The 21149-nt window shown below is 40.4% G+C and overlaps 1 protein-coding gene and 1 pseudogene across 1 annotated transcript in view; both read left to right on the plus strand.

Annotated features, from left to right (window-relative positions):
- UPP2 (uridine phosphorylase 2) overlaps positions 1 to 19433 on the plus strand; it is a 36541-nt gene extending 17108 nt beyond the window's left edge. Inside the window, exons 5-7 of the mRNA XM_005906373.3 lie at positions 4325 to 4534; positions 6637 to 6783; positions 18408 to 19433. Of these exons, the coding sequence (XP_005906435.1) occupies positions 4325 to 4534; positions 6637 to 6783; positions 18408 to 18559 (509 nt within the window). The 3' untranslated portion in view covers positions 18560 to 19433. The remainder of the gene's footprint in view (positions 1 to 4324; positions 4535 to 6636; positions 6784 to 18407) is intronic.
- On the plus strand, positions 2047 to 2792 carry LOC106701352 (large ribosomal subunit protein eL21-like; annotated as a pseudogene).
- Positions 19434 to 21149: the final 1716 nt, after the last annotated feature.

Raw genomic sequence — 21149 nt, forward strand, 5'->3', positions numbered from 1 at the left:
CACTGATGCCAAAGAAGCTGGAGTTGATTGATACTATGAAGACCTGCAAGACCTTTTAGAACTAACACCAAAAAAAGATGCCTTTTTCATCATAGGGGAATTGAATGAAAAGGTAGGAAATCAAGAGATACCCAGAATAACAGGCAAGTTTGGTCTTGGGGTACAAAATGAAGCAGGGTAAATGCTAACAGAGTTTTTTCACAAGAAGATGCTGGTCACAGCAAATATCCTTTTCCAATAACCCAAGAGACAGCTCTACACATGGACATCACAAGATGGTCAATACTGAAATCAGATTGATTATGTTCTTTGCAGCCAAAGACAGAGAAGCTCTATACAGTTAGCAAAAACATGACCTGGAGCTGACTGTGGCTCAGATCACCAGTTCCTTATTGCAAAATTCAGGCTTAAATTGAAAAAAGTAGGGAGATCAACTAGGATCTCTTCAAGAAAATTGGAGATATCAAGGGAACATTTCATGCAAGGATGAAAAGTGAAAGTGAAAGTCGCTCAGTTGTGTCTGACTCTTAGTGACCCCTTGGACTACAGTCTGCTAGGCTCCTCTGTCTATGGAACTCTCCAGGTAAAAATACTGGAGTGGGTTGTCATTCCCTTCTCCAGAGGATCTTCCTGACCCAGGGATCGAACCTGGGTCTCCTGCATTGCAGGCAGACTCTTTATCAACTGAACCACTATGATAAAAGACAGAAATGGTAAGGACCTAACAGAAGCAGAAGAGATTAAGAAGAAGTGGCAAAAATATACAGAAGAACTATACAAAAAGGTCTTACTGACCTAGATAATCATGATGGTGTGGTTATTCACCTAGAGCCGAACATCTAGGAATGTGAAGTCAAATGGGCCTTAGGAAGCATCACTATGAACAAAGCTAGTGAAGGTGACAGAATTCCTGCTGAGCTATTTAAAATCCTAAACGATGATGCTGTTAAAGTGCTGCACTCAACATGTCAGCAAATTTGGAAAACTTAGCAGTGGCCACAGGACTAGAAAATGTCAGTTTTCCTTCCAATTTGAAAGAAGAGCAATACTAAAGGAATGTTCAAATCACCATACAATTGAGTTCATTTCACATGCTAGCAAGGTTATACTCCAAATCCTTCAAGTTGGTTTCAGCAGTAGGTGAACTGAGAACTTCCAGGTTTACCAGCTGGGTTTTGAAGAGGCAGAGGAACCAAAGATCAACTTGCCAACATTCACTGGATCATGGAGAAAGCAAGATAGTTCCAGAAAAACATCTACCTCTGCTTTATTGACTCCACTAAAGCCTTTGACTGTGTGGATCACACCAAACTTGGAAAACTCTTAAAAAGATAGGAGTACCAGACCACTTTACCTGTCTCTTGAGAAATCTGTATGGGGGTCAAGAAACAACAGTTAGAACTGGACATAAAACAAAAGACTGGTTCCAAATTATGAAAGCAGTATGACAAGGCTATATATTGTCACCTTGCTTCTTTAACCGTTATGCAGAGTATATCATACAAAACAGTGGGTTGGATGGATCACCAGCTATAATCAAGATTGCCAGGAGAAATATCAATAACCTCAGATATGCAGATGATACCACTCTAAAGGCAGAAAATGAAGAGGAACTAAAGAGCCTCTTGATGAGAGTGAAAGAAGAGAGTGGAAAAGCTGGCTTGAAACTCAACATTCAGAAAATTAAGATCATGGGATCCGATCCCATCACTTCATGGCAAATAGAAGGGGGAAAACTGGAAACAGTGTCAGATTTTATTTTCTTGGGCTCCAAAATCACTGTATATAGTGACTGCAGCCATGAAATAAAAAGACACTTGCTCCCTGGAAAGAAAGCTGTGACAAACCTAGACAGTATATTAAAAAGCAGAGAGACATCACTTTGCCAACAAAGGTTCATATAGTCAAAGCTATGGTTTTTCCAGTAGTCGTGTATGGATGTGGGAGTTGGACCATAAAGAAGGTTGAGCGCCATAACTGAAGCTTTCAAATTGTGGTGCTGCCCTTTCGGCTGGAACTGCCACCTTCCAGTAAATCACAAAAATAACCAACACAAAGGCAAAGAGGAGGGGCACCCACTACATGTTCCCTAGGCCTTTCAGAAAACATGGAGTTGTTCCTTTGGCCACATACATACAAATCTACAAGAAGGATGATATCGTGGATATCAAGGGAATGGGTACTGTTGAAAAAGGAATGCCCCACAAATGTTACCATGGAAAAACTGGGAGAGTCTACAATTTTACCCAGCATTATGTTGGCATCATTGTAAACAAACAAGTTAAGGGAAAGATTCTTGCCAAGAGAATTAATGTGCATAAGGCAGTGGCAACCCACTCCAGTACTCTTGCCTGGAAAATCCCATGGACGGAGGAGCCTGGTGGGCTGCAGTCCATGGGGTCGCTAAGAGTCGGACACGACTGAGCGACTTCCCTTTCACTTTTCACTTTCATGCACTGGAGAAGGAAATGGCAACCCACTCCAGTATTCTTGCCTGGAGAATCCTAGGGATGGGGGAACCTGGTGGGCTGCCGTCTATGGGGTCGCACAGAGTCGGACACGACTGAAGCGACTTAGCAGCAGCAGCAGAGCATATTAAGCAACCGAAGAGCTGAGATAGCTTCCTGAAATGTGTGAAGGAAAATGATCAGAAAAAGAAGGAAGCCAAAGAGAAAGGAACTTGGGTTCAACTGAAGTGCCAGCCTGCCCTACCCAGAGAAGTACACTTCGTGAGGACCAATGGAAAGGAACCCGAACTACTGGAGCCCATTCTCTATGGATTCATGGCCTGATGGATGTAAAAATAAAGACCTGGGCTTAAAAAAAAAATTGTGGTGCTGGTGAAGACTCTTGAGAGTCACTTGAACTGCAAGGAGATCAAACCAGTCAATCCTAAAGGAAATCAATTCTGAATATTCATTGGAAGGACTGCTGCTGAAACCGAAGCTTCAGTACTTTGGCCACCTGATTTGAAGAGTTGACTCATTGGAAAAGTCCCTGATGCTCAGAAAGATTGAAGCCAAAAGGAGAAAGGGGTGGCAGAGGATGAGATGGTTAGATTGCATCATCAACTCAATGGACATGAATTTGAGCAAATTATGGATCTTAGTGAAGGACAGAGGAGCCTGGTGTACTGCAGTCCATAGGGTTACAAAGAGTTGGATTCTTAGTGACTGAATAACAACAAAACCTATAATGTGATAGGCATAATACTACCAAGGAGAAAACAGAGGACAAATACTGCTCTTGCCTCTTTATAGAGCCTATGTTTTATCAGGATAACAGACAAACAAATGAAGAATTATGAAAAGTGTAATGAATCTTAGGACAGAGAGAATCTAGTGAAGAAAGTGTGGTCACTCAGTCACGGCCAACTGTCTGTGACCCCGTGGACTATAGCCTGCTAGGCTCCTCTGTCCATGGGATTTCCCAGGCAAGAATACTGGAGTGGGTTTGCCATTTCCTTCTCCAGGGATTCTTCCCAACTCAAGGATTGAACCCAGGTCTCCTGCATTGTAGGTGGATTCTTTACCATCTGAGCCACCATGGAAAGCCATCCTGGGGAAATTGAATGTAATCTATCTGTGTGACCTTTTAGACCTCCCCATACCCCACTGTGGATTCAGATCTTTTGAAGGAAGTGATTTAAACTGACACTTGAAAAATGGGTTGGAGTTAGTCTGATGAAAGTGCATGGGGGAGGATGAGAGAGCGAATCAGGCCAGGGGAATAACAGTTGTCAGAAAATGGTTTCTCAAGTCCCAGAGACTTGAGTTCCTGAGTCCCAAGAGCAAACCAGACTTTGTAGCAATGGAAGGTCAGACAAGAGGCCTAATTTACATGGCGTAGGAGAGGGGAGGAGGGAATGGATGTGACGAAGATCAAATGGAAGAGAGGACAGTGATGCAAAGAAATTATAGTAATCAAAGAGTTGCAGAGAAGATTAAATATCAAGTAGTCACATCACTTTATGAAGGCTACTTGCTGGCAGTCTCACTTAGTTTATTCCTGACCTAATTTATTCAAATTTGAGCCCGAAGGCCAATACTAATTTGCATGCCCAAGAGTCATGTTTATCTTGAAATCTAAACCCCGTCACATTGTAAATGTGACTCTGGAAAGACAGCAAATGTAAATGCCTGTTTGGAATGTTACTATTAATTGCATTTGGAAAAGAAAATAATTTAAAACTTGAAAGTCCACAGAATCATTAGCAACTAGCATTAATTAATGCTGGAAGAAGAGATTATATTATATACTATGTGTCACAAGTCAACTCTAAGTGACATTCTTCTGTAACCACCTATTTATTCCCACACTGCAGGGATTGCACCGGGATCTGTTGTAATAACAGATGAAGCTGTAGACTCCTTCTTTAAGCCCCGGTTTGAACAGGTAATCTTGGACAACATTGTCACCAGAAGTACTGAACTTGACAAAGAACTGGCTGAGGAAATATTCAACTGTAGCAAAGAAATTTCCAACTTCCCAACCCTCATTGGACATACGATGTGTACTTATGATTTTTATGAAGGTGAGAAGAATTTATAAACTGTGAAAGCAGCAGAAAATTACCAGCAATATTTTGTTATTCAAACCTATAATTAATATTAAAAACTTCACCATAGAGAATTAATAGTTGGGGATTTAAAAAGGCACTGAAACAGCCTTTTCAACTTACTAAAGTAAAGAAATGTAAGGACATAATAAGCAGAAGAGACATACACACAATGAATTTATTTTGAGAGTGAGTTTAATCCTCCAAGAACAAATTGGATACTCTATGCAATTAGTGATGTTAGCAAAATCTTATCTCTGTTTATACCTTTAATTTAAACTGGAGAAAGGGGATAAACGTCTATGCTTCTGCCATTTTGAGGTACATTCACCTGTACCTTGAAAAGAAGCAGGTGCCTATTAAAGAGCGGGAACCAGGAAATCAGGAGAAATACTTGGAGGAGGAAATCTTGAAGGGATGGAATAGTCTCAGATCAGTTCTCTTCTCTCTCAGCCATGAGTAAAATGTCCTCAAATCAAGTTTAGGGACAAATTGAAGGTGACTTCTGAGTAGCAGTTCTTGCTACAGGGGTGGGGGGCCAGGAGAAAAAGCGTTCCGGGACAGACCCTGCTCATTCCACAAGAAAAATCTAACCAGGGCTGGTACCATTCCTTGGAGGGCATTCTAGAAATCTTGTAGTATAGCTGTGTCTGAGTATGTTCATTAAACCACATATTACTTCACTTTAAATTATTTTTCTTTTCCCTTTGGATCAAACTTAAAGTATTACATTGAATTATAAATAATTATGTATGAAGATACATTATATTATCTATACAGGTTACTTCAGGTTAGCAAACGTGTTGTCACAACATATGTGTTATAAAATAGGAGGTGCTTTGGGTCTGATAGGGTAAAGACTCCATCTCAGGCCACTGGTCCCTTCATTAGGAGGGTCACCAATGAGTTTAAGCCAGAGCTTGCAAAGAGCACAGGTAGGAGTCAATGTTTCTTTGGGCTGCACAGTATTTTTAAAGTGTGAATTGTTTTGCCAACATTTATACGTTCTGGATTTTTCATATGAAAAATATACAGATTTAGGGCTTCTTGAAATAACATAATAGCATAATATTAAAAATATAAAATAATTTATGCATGGCCGCCCTGGCAAGTCACATCTGGGGCTGCATTCATTGAAGGTGAGGTGAGGCTGCTCCCTCCCCACCAGGCACACCTCATTGACATTACCTGCTTGACTTGTGGGACGTCCGAGTTTAGATTGGTTCATTAGTGGTGTTAGCAGGCAGCTACAAGGAGTGCAGGAGAAGTAGGCAGAGTAGAAGTAGCATGAAAGATAAAGGAAAAGGGAAAAGGAGAGGAAAGGGAGACAAAAAAAGAGAATTGTGCAATATGGATAACAGTGTATACTGGCCTCCCTGCTTCAACAGGACACCCTTGGAGGTAGGACCCGGTGAAGTCTGTCCCCAGCGCATGCACAGTGGAGTCATAGCATCTGCCTTTTCTCTGGCCCCACTAATAGGTGCAGGTGGAAAAAGTGCTAAATAAACACTGAGAGCATCCTAAAAGGGAAAAACATGATCACAAAAGGCTGGCGTGCAGCCTGAGGTGTGTGGCAGGGAACAGGGTTGACAAATCAACTGTCTGTATGTACCTACCGTGGTCATGATGGTCAGATGGAACTGCAATATCCAAACCACCCTCCCAGTCCTCGAATAGCTTAGGATCATCACTGGGGCTTGGAGCATTATATTCTTCCGCAGCAACTGTTTCTGGGCCATCTGCCAGTCACAGGAGCAACTTGAGATTTTCCTCAAAGGGCAGATCATCCAGCAACCCTCAGATCCTGCTATCCCTGGGCACAGTGCTGGTTGCTGAGGCCACTCAGTGGTTACTTGCCCCAGAGTTGGGGAGCTCAGTGCCATGGAGACCCCACTCTATGTGAGATGCTTGAGCTAGGCACAATCTTGCCTCATGTCCTCTGGTAGGATGATTCAGATGGCTAGATTTATCTTATCTGAGTTAGCCACAGAGCACTTGGTCTGACAGCAAGCCTCTTAGTGATGCCACAGCGACCGTAGAGGACATCAAGTCGCTAAACATTCTCCATTCTCTTTCAGGCCAGGGTCGACTCGATGGAGCACTGTGCTCTTTTTCCAGAGAAAAGGGTTTAGATTACTTGAAGAGAGCATATAATGCCGGCATCAGAAATATCGAAATGGAATCTACAGTGTTTGCAGCCATGTGTAGACTTTGTGGTCTAAAAGGTAAGACATTCATGAATGCCTAGGGTCAAATTATCTTCTTTCATGAAGTTATTTTCACACTTCAGGAGAAGAAAAAGGAATTCAGCTATATATTACTTTGGGTTGAAAGCACGATTAGGTCTTAGTATCTTGTGAGTGGGCAGGACATTATTCCTATTTTGCAAATGAGGCAACGAAACCTTAAGGGTCAGAAGTGAGTTGCCCACCATCACTAGATAGTGGGTTATGTCGCCAAGACTTGACAGCTGGTTCAGTTTTCTTCATCCTAATAGTGACTGCTGTTTTCTACTACAATTGAATTTACTGAGACATAACACAAATAACATATCCCTAAAACAGTCCATCAAAGGACAAAACATCAGTGGAGCAGTGTGTTTTTAGAGTTAATTTACATGCATTTTTGCTTTTCCCACCCTTTTATTTTGAAAAGAAATCAAGAATACAGAAAAATTAAAAGAATAGTATAATACTTAGGTACCCTTTACTAAAATTCAAGTTTTTAGTATTTTCATGTTTGTGCATATATATCTAAATATATATGTACGTGTGTGTATGTATATATGTGTGTATGCATATATATATATATATACACACACATCTATTTGGTTTTTTCTTCTGAATCATTATAAATAAATTACAAATATCATGCCACTTAACTTTTGTACCTCAGCATCATTTCCTAAGAATAAGGATGTTCTCCTAATGTCCATAATATAATTATCAAACAAGAAAAGCTAAGAAAAGTAAAAATCATTTCATAACATCATTTAACATCCATTCCATATTTAAATTTTATGATTGTCCTAAGAATATCTTTGAAGAGTACTTTAATCCAGTATTGAATTAACTTTATATGTTGTATTGCTTGGTTATTGTATCTCTATATTTTTACAACTAGAATAGTCTCTCTACTTTTCTTTTTTCCCTGGGATTGTGATTTTTTTGAAAAGTCCAGGCTGCTATCCTGTAGCACACCCATGATCATTTCAAGGTTTTGCTTGTGCATTTATACTGAATATTTCCTGTAAAGCAGAAGCAAAATCTAGGGGCTTGATTAGAGTCAGCTATGTGGCAAGAAGATTTCATAGTAATGTAAGCTATGTACATTAGTTTTTCTTGTTCCATATCAGAGAAAGGTAAGGTGAAGATATTCCACTATCAGTAATTTTGCATCACTTGGTTCAGGTGGTAACATCCATCTCTCTCCATTGAAAAATTAATGCTTTCTCTTTGTAAGTAACAAGTAACCTTGGGGATGATAATTTGGCATTTTGATAATTTTGATTTTCTAATTCCATCATTCCTCCTACATATATTAGCTGGTATTTTTTAAAAAGAGGCTTTCTTTCTCACACTCCTCTCTCTCTCTCTCTCTCTTTGGTGACAGGGAGTTATTGTTTTGCTGATTTTGGTCAAAGCAGTTTGTATATACGGCTTCTGTCATTATTCTTTTTGATACTCAAATTATCCCAAAATTGGCTAGGAAGAGTCTCTTCTAGCATCCTTTTTTGACATAATCCTCTTAGCGCTTAGGCATCACTTGCATCAGGTTTGAAATCATCCATTTCTCCAAGAAGCTCTGCTTCTTTGGGTGGAGAATGGCATTATGAAGCCAAATATGGATGTGGCATGCATTTTTATTTTGGGTGAAATTATTCCGATAGAACCACTAACCTTTAACCAATACCAAGAAAACCTATTGTAGTAAAACATAATTTTCACAAGAATTAATCAATATAACTATTCTTTTTGATTTTAAATTATTTTCATACTCATCTTCTAGATTAAAAAAATCAAGCTTAACTGATCGAAAAGGTAAAGCTGCAAAGTTAGTTAAATATTATATATTAACTTGGCTATGAAAGCCTCAGATCTAAAGCTAAATATCATCATCTAAAATAATATTTTTGAGTGGCAAGCAGTCCCCAAATATGAATAATGATGTTCAAGAAAACATTGGAGCAACTTTTTTTTTAAATGCCTAGTTTTGTTTTTCACATGGCAATTATCTTTTTTCATAAGAGTCCATAAAAAATGTCATCTATTCAAATGTGTTTTAGAGCATGCCTACTGAGTGCATGGCACAATACAAGAAGCCTGGTTTTTTAATCAGATTTTTGGCTGATAAGATTTGTCTCAATCATTGTCTTCCTAAAGAGAGAAGAACTTTCTCCTATGCATCAGCTAGTTTCCTGAGGACCCAGGCAGTGTGGACACAGCAGAGGATGACACAGACTCTCTGCCCTTGAGGAGTTCTAGAGAGGAGAGAAATAACAACAAAGAGTTATCTATAACAATATAGTAGTGTGTTAGATGCTGAGGAGCATGATGGTGAAAAAATAAGGCAGGGAAAGGGCACAGGGACAACCAAGGTAGGGAGGAAAACCATAAATTAAAATAGGGAAGGGTGCACGGAGAAGGTGCCATTTAGGAAAATGCCACATGGGTGTCTGGGCAAAGCAGTCTGGGAAATGCAAATCTAAGACTGCCAAGCAGGAGCATTCAGAGTGTGCTGGACACACAGGGAGACCAGTGTGTCTGGAGGGCAGTGACAGCAGTGGAGAGGGTAGGAGATGGAGTGAGTGAGGACTGTGTGGTCCCCGTGAGAACTGTGACTTTCACTCTGAGCAACATGAGAAGCCATTGGAGGCCTTTGAATGGAAAAGTGATGGGATCTGGCTTGCCTTTGAACAGCAGCACACTGGCTGCTGATCTGGGAAGAGCCTACTGGGGTCCATGGCAGAAGCAGGGAGAAAGGAGGGCTGATCCCATAGTCTAGGGAGATATGAACAACACATGTACACCTGTGGCGGATTCATTTTGATATTTGGCAAAACTAATACAATTATGTAAAGTTTAAAAATAAAATAAAATTAAGAAAAAAAAAAAAGAAAGTGGGAAGCAATCATGTTAGAAGCAAACGCAACAAGATTTGTTGACAATGTGATGTGAATTTGGAGAGAAACACAAGAGTGAAGATCAACTCCCGGGCTTTGGGCCTGAACAGCTGGAAGGATGGAGTTATCACAGTTGAGACAGAGAAAATTCGGTGGGGCTTTGGGGGTACTGTGAAAGTGAAAGTTGCTCAGTCATGTCCGACTCTTTGTGACCCCCTGGACTATACAGTCCATGGAATTCTCCAGGCCAGAATACTGGAATGGGTAGCCTTTCCCTTCTCCAGGGGATCTTCCCAACCCAGGGATCAAACCAAGGTCTCCCACATTGCAGGCAGATTCCTTACCAGCTGAGCCACAAGGGAAGCCCAGGAATACTGGAGTGAGTAGCCTATCCCTTCTCCAGTGGATCTTCCTGACCCAGGAATTGAACCAGGGTCTCCTGCATTGCAGGCAGATTCTTTACCAACTGAGCTATCGAGGAAGTCCTGGGGGTACTGTAGTAGATGTCAAATAGAGGTTAAATAAGCAGGTGGGTTTATCAATCTTGAGTTTAGGTGTGAAGTTTTGACTGGAAAAGTAAAGAAAGTTGTAAGTTGACAACATGTAGGTAGCATTTAAAGTCCTGCAATGAATGAGATGACAAAGCAAATCAATGTAGAAACAGATGAAAAAGTTAGGGCAGGTGAGGAGGTCTAGCAGAAACTAAGGAGGAGGGGTCAGTGCAATTGGCAGAGCACTTGGAGAGTCTAGTGTCCCAGAACCAAAGAAGAAATCTTCAAAGAAGCAAAGAATTATAGCCCGATAATGATTTCACAAGTAGAATTTTAATTCTAGTATTTATTCTTATTGTCACCTAATTTTAATACACAAAGCTACAAACAAAATGTATGTGGCAACATTTCTAAGCACATCTTAGAAAGAAGTTGTAGGTCACAAGAAGAGATTAATTGTAGAACCATTACTCTCATCACAGAGTGAATGCACACACAAATCCTTGAAACATACGAGTGAAGGATGCAATTGCATCCTTGTCCTCTTTAGAAGGCCATCATTAATACCCGCTTTCAGGGAAGCAATAACACCTGCTTTTCTGCCACGAGTCAGTGAAGGTGGGAGGCCTAGCCGGGAGCAACTCGCCCTTCCCTGAGCAGCAGCCCAACCAGCACATGAACTGCAGGAACACCTGGATTCAGATGATATCTGCTCCAGGAAATGTTTCCTCACATCTCTTTATTATGGAACTAGCAAGTGGTCACCTGAGTCATGACTCCCTCTAATATGCAAATGGAGGAAATTTTGATAACCAGTGTAGTCAAACACAACACGCCAGGTCACAAACTGCTGCCCTGATGTAAGTTTGGCGATCACCATCAGTTCTTTCTTAAGAGGCAGTCAGAGAGAGTTCTAGGCTTGTGAACACTGGACCCAAGTCTTTCTTTGAAATGTTGCCAAAACTTCAGAGAAGTTACTCTGTTATGAGAGAGTTTTTGCCCTTGCCACAGGTCCTTGTGACCTTGCTCTCTCTGCCACCTGCAGGTCCCCTCCTAGGCTCTTTCCTCTCTAGCTTGCTCTAGTTCCTGCCCTCTGCTGTGTTTTCCCTTTTCTGTTGCTATTGAAGCTGTTGGTAGATGACTTCAGCCTGCCAATAGCTGTCTTCCAGGCCAATGATGCAGACTTTTCCTTGAGCAGATCCCTTCTGGGCTGCCAACATTCACACTAAAGGTTATATCTGTAAGTATGTAATTCTGTAGTTCTTGGGAGAATTTCTGTCCAAATTTCTTCTTGGTGACAGGGACTCTTTATCTCCCTCAGACACCACTGTTTCCAAAGATGAATTCTTGGTACAGGAAGATCAGCCCCTGGAAGGTCAACCACCAAGGACACAGACCAAAACCCCATGCATATGATTCTGCCACGTTCCCATCTTTCATCCCCACTTCATTATATTCTACTCCGAATGCGGTGAAGCTTGGGAAAGCTCTGTATGAGCTGGAAGAGCTTCATTTGGGGAAGGGTTGTGAGAGCCTTCACAAATGGCTGCTTTAACATACTTATCAGGGAGGTTATTTACCAATGGTAAGCAACACTGGAAAATATGTTTCATTTGGCACCAAAAGCTCAAGACTCCCAGGCCTATTCCCCCTCCCCCTCCATCTTGCTCCCACTGTCAGCAAAGACCCATTCCCCATGTGTCTCCAAATGGCCTTCTCTAATGGCATCACCGACTCAACGGACATGAGTCTGGGTGAACTCCTGGATTTGGTGATGGACAGAGGGGCCTGGCGTGCTGTGATTCATGGGGTCGCAAAGAGTCAGACACGACTGAGCGACTGAACTGAACTGAACTGAACTGAATGGCCTTTTATGTCCCTTTAGTAGTACCAGATGACTGGCTTCATACTAAGGCAATGATGCCTAATGGTTTCAGCTTATAAATAATATTTTATTTAAACAAGAGTCTTTTAGAGGATCATTGTTCTCAGAGGAGTCACTCATTGAGTATGGACTAGTTCAAAAACAGATCTTTCTGCATTCACCAGGACAAGGAGGTCCTGGGACCCCATGGACTAGCACTTCTTATCTTTACGATTCATGTAAGGTCTCACTTACATTAAGGGACATAATTCTCACTTCATCAGGGACATTTTGCGTGACTGCCTAAACTACTCACTCCCATTCATTCTACTTACCCACTCATTCACTTTTTCTACCTCATTTCTCTGTATTGTATTTACTACTATACCAAGCTACATTTCTTATTTCTTTATATATTAACTTACATATAATTTTGCATGTATTAATACATGAAGATATATATTTAGCATCTCTCTCCATTACAACATAAGTACAAGAACAGGAATGCTGTTTGTAATTTTCTTGCTATATCTTTAGCACTTAGAATAATATCTGTATATGGTCCTTCAATAAATATTTGCTAAATGAATAAAAAGAATGACTACTCAACTTCTATAGACCATAGAAGATAGCTATAACAAACTCAACTGGTTTCTTGTTATTCAGCTACATTTATGGCTTGGGATTATCTAAAGGACTCTGGAATGCCTCATACTCGTCCCAGTAGGAAGTGGCAAAATGTTATAAAGTTAAGCATCCTTTTGCTATAAGGTTCATATAATACTTCTATATCTCCTAATATCTGATAGATGGACAAACTACTTGAAACGGAGCCATGGACACCTCTATGTCACTGTTGTTATCTTGATCTCATTATGCTGAAAAAGAATAGTGGGAGTCCATTGTTGCTTTAACAAAGATTTAAGTGAGGGAAATAGTGGTCTTCACCAAATTACTCTACCTTGAAAGGCTGAACCTTCAGAACCATGTAAACCCACTGTACAATGCTATATACATATATTCATCTATGGTTCTATAATATGCACACACCTTTCCATCTCTTAAAACAAAATCTACTTTAATTAAAACCCCTAACATTCTGGTTAAAGATGATATTCCTTTTGCACTGGGAACTTGTGATAAGTATGTTGAGTTTTTATCCATCTTTAAAAGACAGTGCTGGCTGCCTTTTGACACATGCTTGCTTGCATGACAATATATGAAACCTAGTATTTATCCAAGATTAGGTTCACTTAAATCTTCTTTGTCTTTAGTTTTTGGCAGTACTCACAGTGGTTTATCTTTAGGGTAAAGGAAGAATTCACTGTTATTTCTTTTGACATATACTGGGAACTTTGGGGATAAATTCAGTCTTCATAATATTACTTTACTAGAGTTTGATGAAAGTGAGCAGAATCCTGACTTTAATTCCATATTATATTCATCTGCTGATCCAAGAAATGAAGGCTACTGGGCTCTGGGAATTGCAGGATTATCATTGATAGAGTAAACAAGATATTACAACAAGGATTAAAGATTATATTCAGTCTGGAGCTGGAGTATTTCTTAACTCAAAAATGGGAAAACTGGGGTTTTAAATTATTATTATACAAAAGCAAAAGGTGACCCATTGCAGTTCTTCACCCTCACAGTATTTGCTGAGAGATACTGTAGCTCAGAGAGGCTAACAACTTTCCCAAGTTCTCACACTAAATAAGAAGTAGCTGAACTGGAACTGGAATTGACCTCTCTCTGACTTGAGGCCCCTTTGCACCATGCCCTGCTGTGTCTTCCCGGCAGCCTCCGATGGATACACAAGGTTCAGAGCCTCTATTCACAGGAAACAAAAAAATAAGTGCAGATTTTTCTATTTTATATGTTGTGAGCAGATAGTTGTGCTACTTCAGAAAGCAAAGCCCCTGAAGGCTAATCATATATCAAGATAGTGTTGAAATCAAGTAAAGCATCACATAGATACTTATTCAGTTGTAAGTATAGACATTATTTTACTGAGAAAATAAGTCAGTGTATTTGAGAAATCAGACATAAATATAAGTAATTCATGTATTATGCTTATAAAGGTAAAAATTTTTTAAATTGTTTCTTCTTATTTTGCTGGTTTTTACATATTTTTAATGAAAGTCAGTGTCTAGAATTTTGTTTGATTCATTTTAATTCTACTCTCCTGCCTCTATCCTACTTCTGCCTGCCTTGTACCAACACACTCACCCATTAGAGAATGATTTGGATCCATGGATTCAACTTTTTGTGTGATAGCATTACCTGTGACCTGCCTCTCTCCATCTATGACCCCAGTGAGGAATTCTCCCTGCTGGAGCCCCCAACCCCAGCACAGCAGCTTCCATCCTCTGCCCCTCCTGACACAGCTCTGCATGGAGGTCCAGCATCCAACAGAAGCACAAGTTCCCAAGGTTGAACCTGGATCTCCAGGAGATGACAGCATGGTCCTCACACCAAGATAATGTGAGACACAGATGCTGAGGGTGTGGGCTTGGGTGAGACCTTTGAGGTCCAACCTGCTCCTTTCTCAGAGAACAAGACTCAGAGAGTAAAAAGTGACCTGTCAAAGGAAGCACAGCTAGATCAAAACAATGATGGACTAGCCCTGATATTTCCTGCCTCTTTGCTCCCACTTTCTACACTACTCCATAAGGTATAAAAGAGTAACATATTTATCTATTGACAGATTACCTATACTTTCCCCATATTTTAAAAAGGCATGAGCAGCAGCTTTCAATAAAAGATGAATGTATAAATAATTTAAGCAAAAGTAAAGAGAATAAGAGGCATGTAGTTAAGGGAGTGAGTGAGATGTTCTCAATAGCAAAGAGCTACCTAAAAGGCCAATACTAAATATAAATAGTCTGAGTTTCCTAGAAGCCAAGTTGAAAATGTAGACTCTTTGAGTAATACAGCACTAATTATCTTGTAAAAGAAAGCATTTGAAGTTTGTCATAAAACTTTATTCAAATATGTTAAACATAAGTGATCAGCTGTATTACATTGATGGTGTCTTTAGTAACACTTTCATAAAAGATATGGGACAATTTTTGATAGAGTTAATACTAAATCTTAGTTCTAATCCAGAATTTCTTTGGGAATATAAAGTGCTAGGGTGCAGGTATGAACATTTGTTTTCATTTGATTTAATTAGGGATAAAGTTTAAAGTCTTTAAGGCAATAGTTGTCAAATATCAATGTGCAAATAATTTAACTGATAATTTTTTTTTTTTTTATAAAATAAAGCTTAACTGTCCTTTTTCACTCCTCACTCCTAATTCTGTAAGTCTGCTGTTGCTGCTGCTAAGTCGCTTCAGTCGTGTCTGACTTTGTGCTACCCTAAATTAAAAGACGCTTACTCCTTGGAAGGAAAGTTATGTCCAACCTAGATAGCATATTGAAAAGCAGAGACATTACTTTACCAACAAAGGTCCGTCTAGTCAAGGCTATGGTTTTTCCTGTGGTCGTGTATGGATGTGAGAGTTGGACTGTGAAGAAGGCTGAGCGCTGAAGAATTGATGCTTTTGAACTGTGGTGTTGGAGAAGACTCTTGAGAGTCCCTTGGACTGCAAGGAGATCCAACCAGTCCATTCTGAAGGAGATCAGCCCTAGGATTTCTTTGGAAGGACTGATGCTAAAGCTGAAACTCCAGTACTTTGGCCACCTCATGCGAAGCATTGACTCATTGGAAAAGACTCTGATGCTGGGAGAGATTGGGGGCAGGAGGAGAAGGGGACAACAGAGGATGAGATGGCTGGATGGCATCACTGACTTGATGGACGTGAGTCTGAGTGAACTCCGGGAGTTGGTGATGGACAGGGAGGCCTGGCATGCTGAGATTCATGGGGTCGCAAAGAGTCGGACATGACTGAGCGACTGAACTGAACTGAACTGAACTGATAGATGGCAGCCCACCAGGCTCCCCTGTCCCTGGGATTCTCCCGGCAAGAATACTGGAGTGGGTTGCCATTTCCTTCTCCAATGCATGCATGCATGCTAAGTTGCTTCTGTCATGTCTAACTCTATGCTACCCCTTGGACAGCAGCCTACCAGGCTCCTCTGTCTACAGGATTCTCCAGGCAAGAATTCTGGAGTGGGTTGCCATTTCCTTCTCCAATATACAAATACTAGATTGGCCAAAATGTTTGTTCAGGTTTTCCCATAATATATGGGAAAATCCGAATGAACATTTTGACCAACCCAATATTTTATGTGTATATGCACATGTATATTTTTTTGAAGAGAGGTTCCAGTTACAGCTTTTATCAGGGGGAAAAAAATTAATGATCAAAGAGTTGAGAATCACTGGGAGTTCCTGGTGCAGCTCTGAGTGGATTGAGCTCCATGTTGACACTGGTGTGTTCCCATCCCATTGCAGCCTGAGGTCACTTAGCTGACAACCTCCTTGGTGACAGCTAGGTAACTAAATGTCCCTCCACAGGAGCCATCCTCCCTGCCCAATATGAGGATTATGGTAGCAAAACTGTCAGGCTTAATTCTGAAAAATTATTTTGGGTAAGTTGGTCCCTTTTAATTGCTGGTGGAAATTGTAATTTTAGATGACAAGATTATTACAAGCTGCTTGTTAATCGGTCTGCCAGCATCAAGAAAACCCCACTGAGATCACAGTGACCTGTTCTTGTCCCTCTTTGGCACTACCCATGAAATCACCAGAGAAGACATTTAGTAAAGTCAGCTCTTGCTCCTTGATAAGCACGAGTTTCCTTTTATCCCTCTGCCAAGTGAAGGATTAGAGAAGGACTTTCATCTTTTCCCTGTTACCGCCAGCCCACGTCAGCCTTCACAGACTAGCTGATCATTAACTTGAAAAGCTGAGGAAGTTTCTAGCCCTTCAGTTTGCTTGTTTACGTGTTGAGCCAAGTTGCTTTACAACCGGATGATTTTTGAATAAATAGGGTCCTCGGTGATGAAATATTTGACTCGGCTCCAGTTGGATATTTTCATTGCTTTTCACAGGTCACTGAGCAGGAGAGTCAATTTGACTGGTAGGTCAGGACAGGTCTGCCTTATGGTTTGCCATGTGCCTGCTCAGTAGAGGAGGGATGGGAGGAAAAGGAGTCTTCTCAGCAGTTTACGAAGCGGGGAGTTGATTGGCTATTTACTAGCTGTGTCTTCCTGGGCCTTTTGACCTCCCTAATTTCTCATTTCATCATTTGTCAGAAGAGGCTAAGAATAATAGCTAGCTTATGGCACAGCAATGAGGTCTAAAAATGGTATCGTAAATACCCAGCATATAGCAAGAGCTAAACCAAACAAAAAAGATAGCGCCTATTATAGTTACAGTCCATTTTTCCTTCTCAAATCCAGAAGTTTGAGATAGCAGAGAAGTCAATAAATAAATATCACATTCATACCCAACTTTATCTTCATGACCTCAAAGCCTGTGAAGGTAGCTACATCTAATCCCAGATCCACTGAAATCCTTCTTTAAATGATGCAGATGAACATAGAGATTATGATACTGCTATCAATTCAAAGTGATTCTCACTGATTTCAGTGTATGATATTCCTTGAAATCAAAGATTTCATGTGAAACGGGCAATAAAAAATTTGTAGGGTACCCAGTGTTTCTCTCCAGTTCTTGATGGAACAAACCAAGATGTTGCCTTTATGGTGACTTATCAAAAATGAAACTTCCATTTTTTAGAAAAGAAAGATGCTTGTTCTTTCCCCTTAGTTTTGCAACTGTCCCAAGATTTTGTCATCATTCTTTAGAAACGAAATGCTAATAAGTGTGCTACTTCATGGAGCTGATTCTTATGTTGAAGCATATTGTTTCACTTTTTTTCTCAAATTTCAAAAGGGTCAGGACTTGCCTTTAAGGCTATTTCCCGAGGATAGTGTTCATATCTCTTCTCTGGTTACTTCCCTTCCCAGCAGGCACACTCAAACATTGGATCAAGGAGTAAAATGTCATCTCAGGAAAAATGGCTAGCTCTCTAGTTATCCTCAAGAAAGAAAAGTTTGCTCTAAGAACTGGAAATGGGACAGAAAGCTGGAGGTTTGTGTATCTTGAATGGCAAAGATCCTTTCTCGTTCTTGTCTTGAATATAAAGCTTTTCTGAGCCTTAATCTAACCAGTTGTAGGGGAAAGGAGAAGGGAGAGTACTGACAACTATTTCAATTAATTTATTTAGATGGAGTGTTTGATGGGAGTCCACAGAAACATGAATCATAATATAGGAGTCTAGAGGGTTCAGTGGGTTGCCTTCACACAACAGGGAAAGCGACATAAAGCCCACGTGCAAGGGACATGGGGACTGTCCGGTCAATGTTTCTATAAGAAAGATAAACCCATTTGCTCAGTAATGGTCTCATTTACGTTTCCAGCTGCCGTGGTCTGTGTGACACTTCTCAACAGACTTGAATGTGACCAGATCAACTCTCCCCACGATGTTCTTGTGGAGTACCAGAAACGGCCTCAGCTCCTAATCTCCAAATTCATTAAACAGCGGCTTGGATTATGTGACCAGACATCATAGTTGGGCAGCTCAATCCTTCTCTGCAAATTCACAGTTCCAGTCATAATGTTGAAGTCATATATTATTTGTGGCATTTTTATATAGTTCTCATCCACATGGTAAAATCATAATTGAATGATTTTATAAAACCCTTTCTCTTAAAAATGAATTTGTTGAAAAGAATTTAATAACTTACATTAAATTAAGTTCAGATTTCGTTTTAAAATGAGTTAGCTAAGTCAGTCTAATAATTAAAATTGTAAAACTGTATTGTGACATTTGGAGTTTCATATGCAGCATTAATTAAGTTCACATCAAAATAGATCAACCACTTGTAGATTCAGTTATCCGTCACTCTGCTTCTGAAACCAATCCAGAAATTCATGTTAGGATGTTGTCAGGCACTTCTAGGTGTTGGACAAGTGACAGAAATTGATCATGCACATTCAAAATATTTACAGAAAAAAAGCCTCAGTGTAATGTTGGTCTCTATGAAAAAGCTACTCATAGGGAAATAGGACCATACTTCTTTTTTTTTTTTCCCCTGCAGGATTTTACTGTACCACAGAATAGGATTAGAGGCTGAGGTTTGCCCATGTTTGTGATTCTACCACAAGCTGTAACAACTCTAGATCACACATTGATTTTCAGATGAAAACCTTTGGAAATGCAAAGAAAGATCTTCATTTTTCTTCCAAAATCACACATGATTAAACTATTTTCTAACAAATTTTTCTTTTAAGGAAGTGCATTTCAAATGGGCTGTATTTTTAAAATTTCATTTCATTATTAACCTCATAGGCTGAGGAATAATAACAACTGAATTTAGACTTGAGTTCAAGATGTTAAAGTCATCCTTTTGTGTGACTTTGAAGTGGTCTTGCCTGCACCCTGCCCCGCCTATTCAGTTTGACCCTCTGGCAGGCATGGTGTCACTTGGAGGGTACACCATGCTTTGTATGAGTTGATGCTGCCTGGAGGGGGCAGTTCTTCTAAAGATGATACACTTAGGAGCTGGGAGGCATGGATGGAGGATGCGTGGAGGATGGCTTACAATCTTGAATAGTATGTAATGTTGTATACATATATTTATATTGTTGTGGCTCAAATAAAGTTTAATCCCAACCGTGATAGAGATTTTTTTGCCTACTGTAATCAATGACAATGAACAATCCCCAGAGAGGAACATCAGTCTGGAAACATTTTTGGTAACAGTTATGCTTGGAGTGTTTTTAAAGCCGTCCCAATAATTGACCATCAAATACCATGATTAGAACTAAAAGTAAGGTAGAATGACATTATAGTTATTAGGTGGGGTTTTCACTATGTTTCTTTTTTTTTTTTTTCAGACAAAGTGGACAGTACTTCAGAGTGTTCTCCATAGCCTTCAATTTGAACTTTTATCTGTCTGTTTCTGGAAAATCTTATTTTCCTTTCTATTGAGAGAAGAGGAGGTTATGGGGGCAGAGAGAGACAGCATTAAATACTCACAGTTAATCCTCCTCTCAGCTCCTGTGTAGGGTGTGTATATGTGTGCACACATGCCAGAAATCTAGGAAACCTTTTTGATGATTCTGCCTCCTCATCCAATCAATCACCATGCCTATTAATTGATTCTAAGACATTTTTCCAAACTGTGCTTCAGTGAAAAGCCTTCCATGTCCTCAAACCAGATTTCTCCCAGCCTCACCCATAGCTTCCCACAGCACCCTCTACAGCTTCTTTAAAGTATTCATGACAGCTTGCAGTTGTGTTGAGATTTGGGTCTTTAATGTGTTTAGACTATAAGATTCATGAGGACAAACACTGCTGCTAAGTCACTTCAGTCGTGTCCGACTCTGTGCGACCCCATAGATGGGCAGCCCACCAGGCTCCCCCGTCCCTGGGATTCTCCAGGCAAGAACACTGGAGTGGGTTGCCATTTCCTTCTCCAATGCATGAAAGTGAAAAGTGAAAGTGAAGTCGCTCAGTCATGTCCGACTCTTCGCCACCCCATGGACTGCAGCCTACCAGGCTCCTCCATCCATGGGATTTTCTAGGCAAAAGTACTGGAGTGGGGTGCCATTGCCTTCTCCGTATCTCATTCTAGGTGCTTCATTTAAGTGAAGGATATATTCTCTGCAAACATTTCCCTTATAGACTCTCACTAAAATGCCTCTAGTCTTTGCAAAACCCATCCTCTCCTTATTCAGTCCCTTGTCAGCTCAGCTCTCCCTGGCTTCCTCCCATGACATTCTACTTTGTGAGGTGGAAAGTTCTCTGTATCATCAGTGTGGAGTTGGGGTGATGTCTAGAACTTCTTGTTTTATCCTATAGCACGTGACTTTCCCCTCTGTCAAAATCAAACCCCAAATTCACCCTTTTTAGGAAGGTCTCCAAGTTTAATTCCCCTTGATTCATCATACCTAGTTCCTTAGAGAGATACCAATGTGTTCTCATTTATATGCTTTTTTGAGAAGACTTGTACTTTTATGTGAACCTGGGGAATGGATGCCCAGCTTCATTTGGGAGGCTCATGTTTCCTTTCTACCCTTTGACTGCCATGGAGTGTTATCCACTGCAGGCATTCAGCCACTACTCAGCTATGCCTGCCTTAAGTCTAGGAACCACC

Source organism: Bos mutus, chromosome 2 (assembly GCF_027580195.1).
Source record: "Bos mutus isolate GX-2022 chromosome 2, NWIPB_WYAK_1.1, whole genome shotgun sequence".
In the NCBI taxonomy this organism is placed as follows: Eukaryota; Metazoa; Chordata; class Mammalia; order Artiodactyla; family Bovidae; genus Bos; species Bos mutus.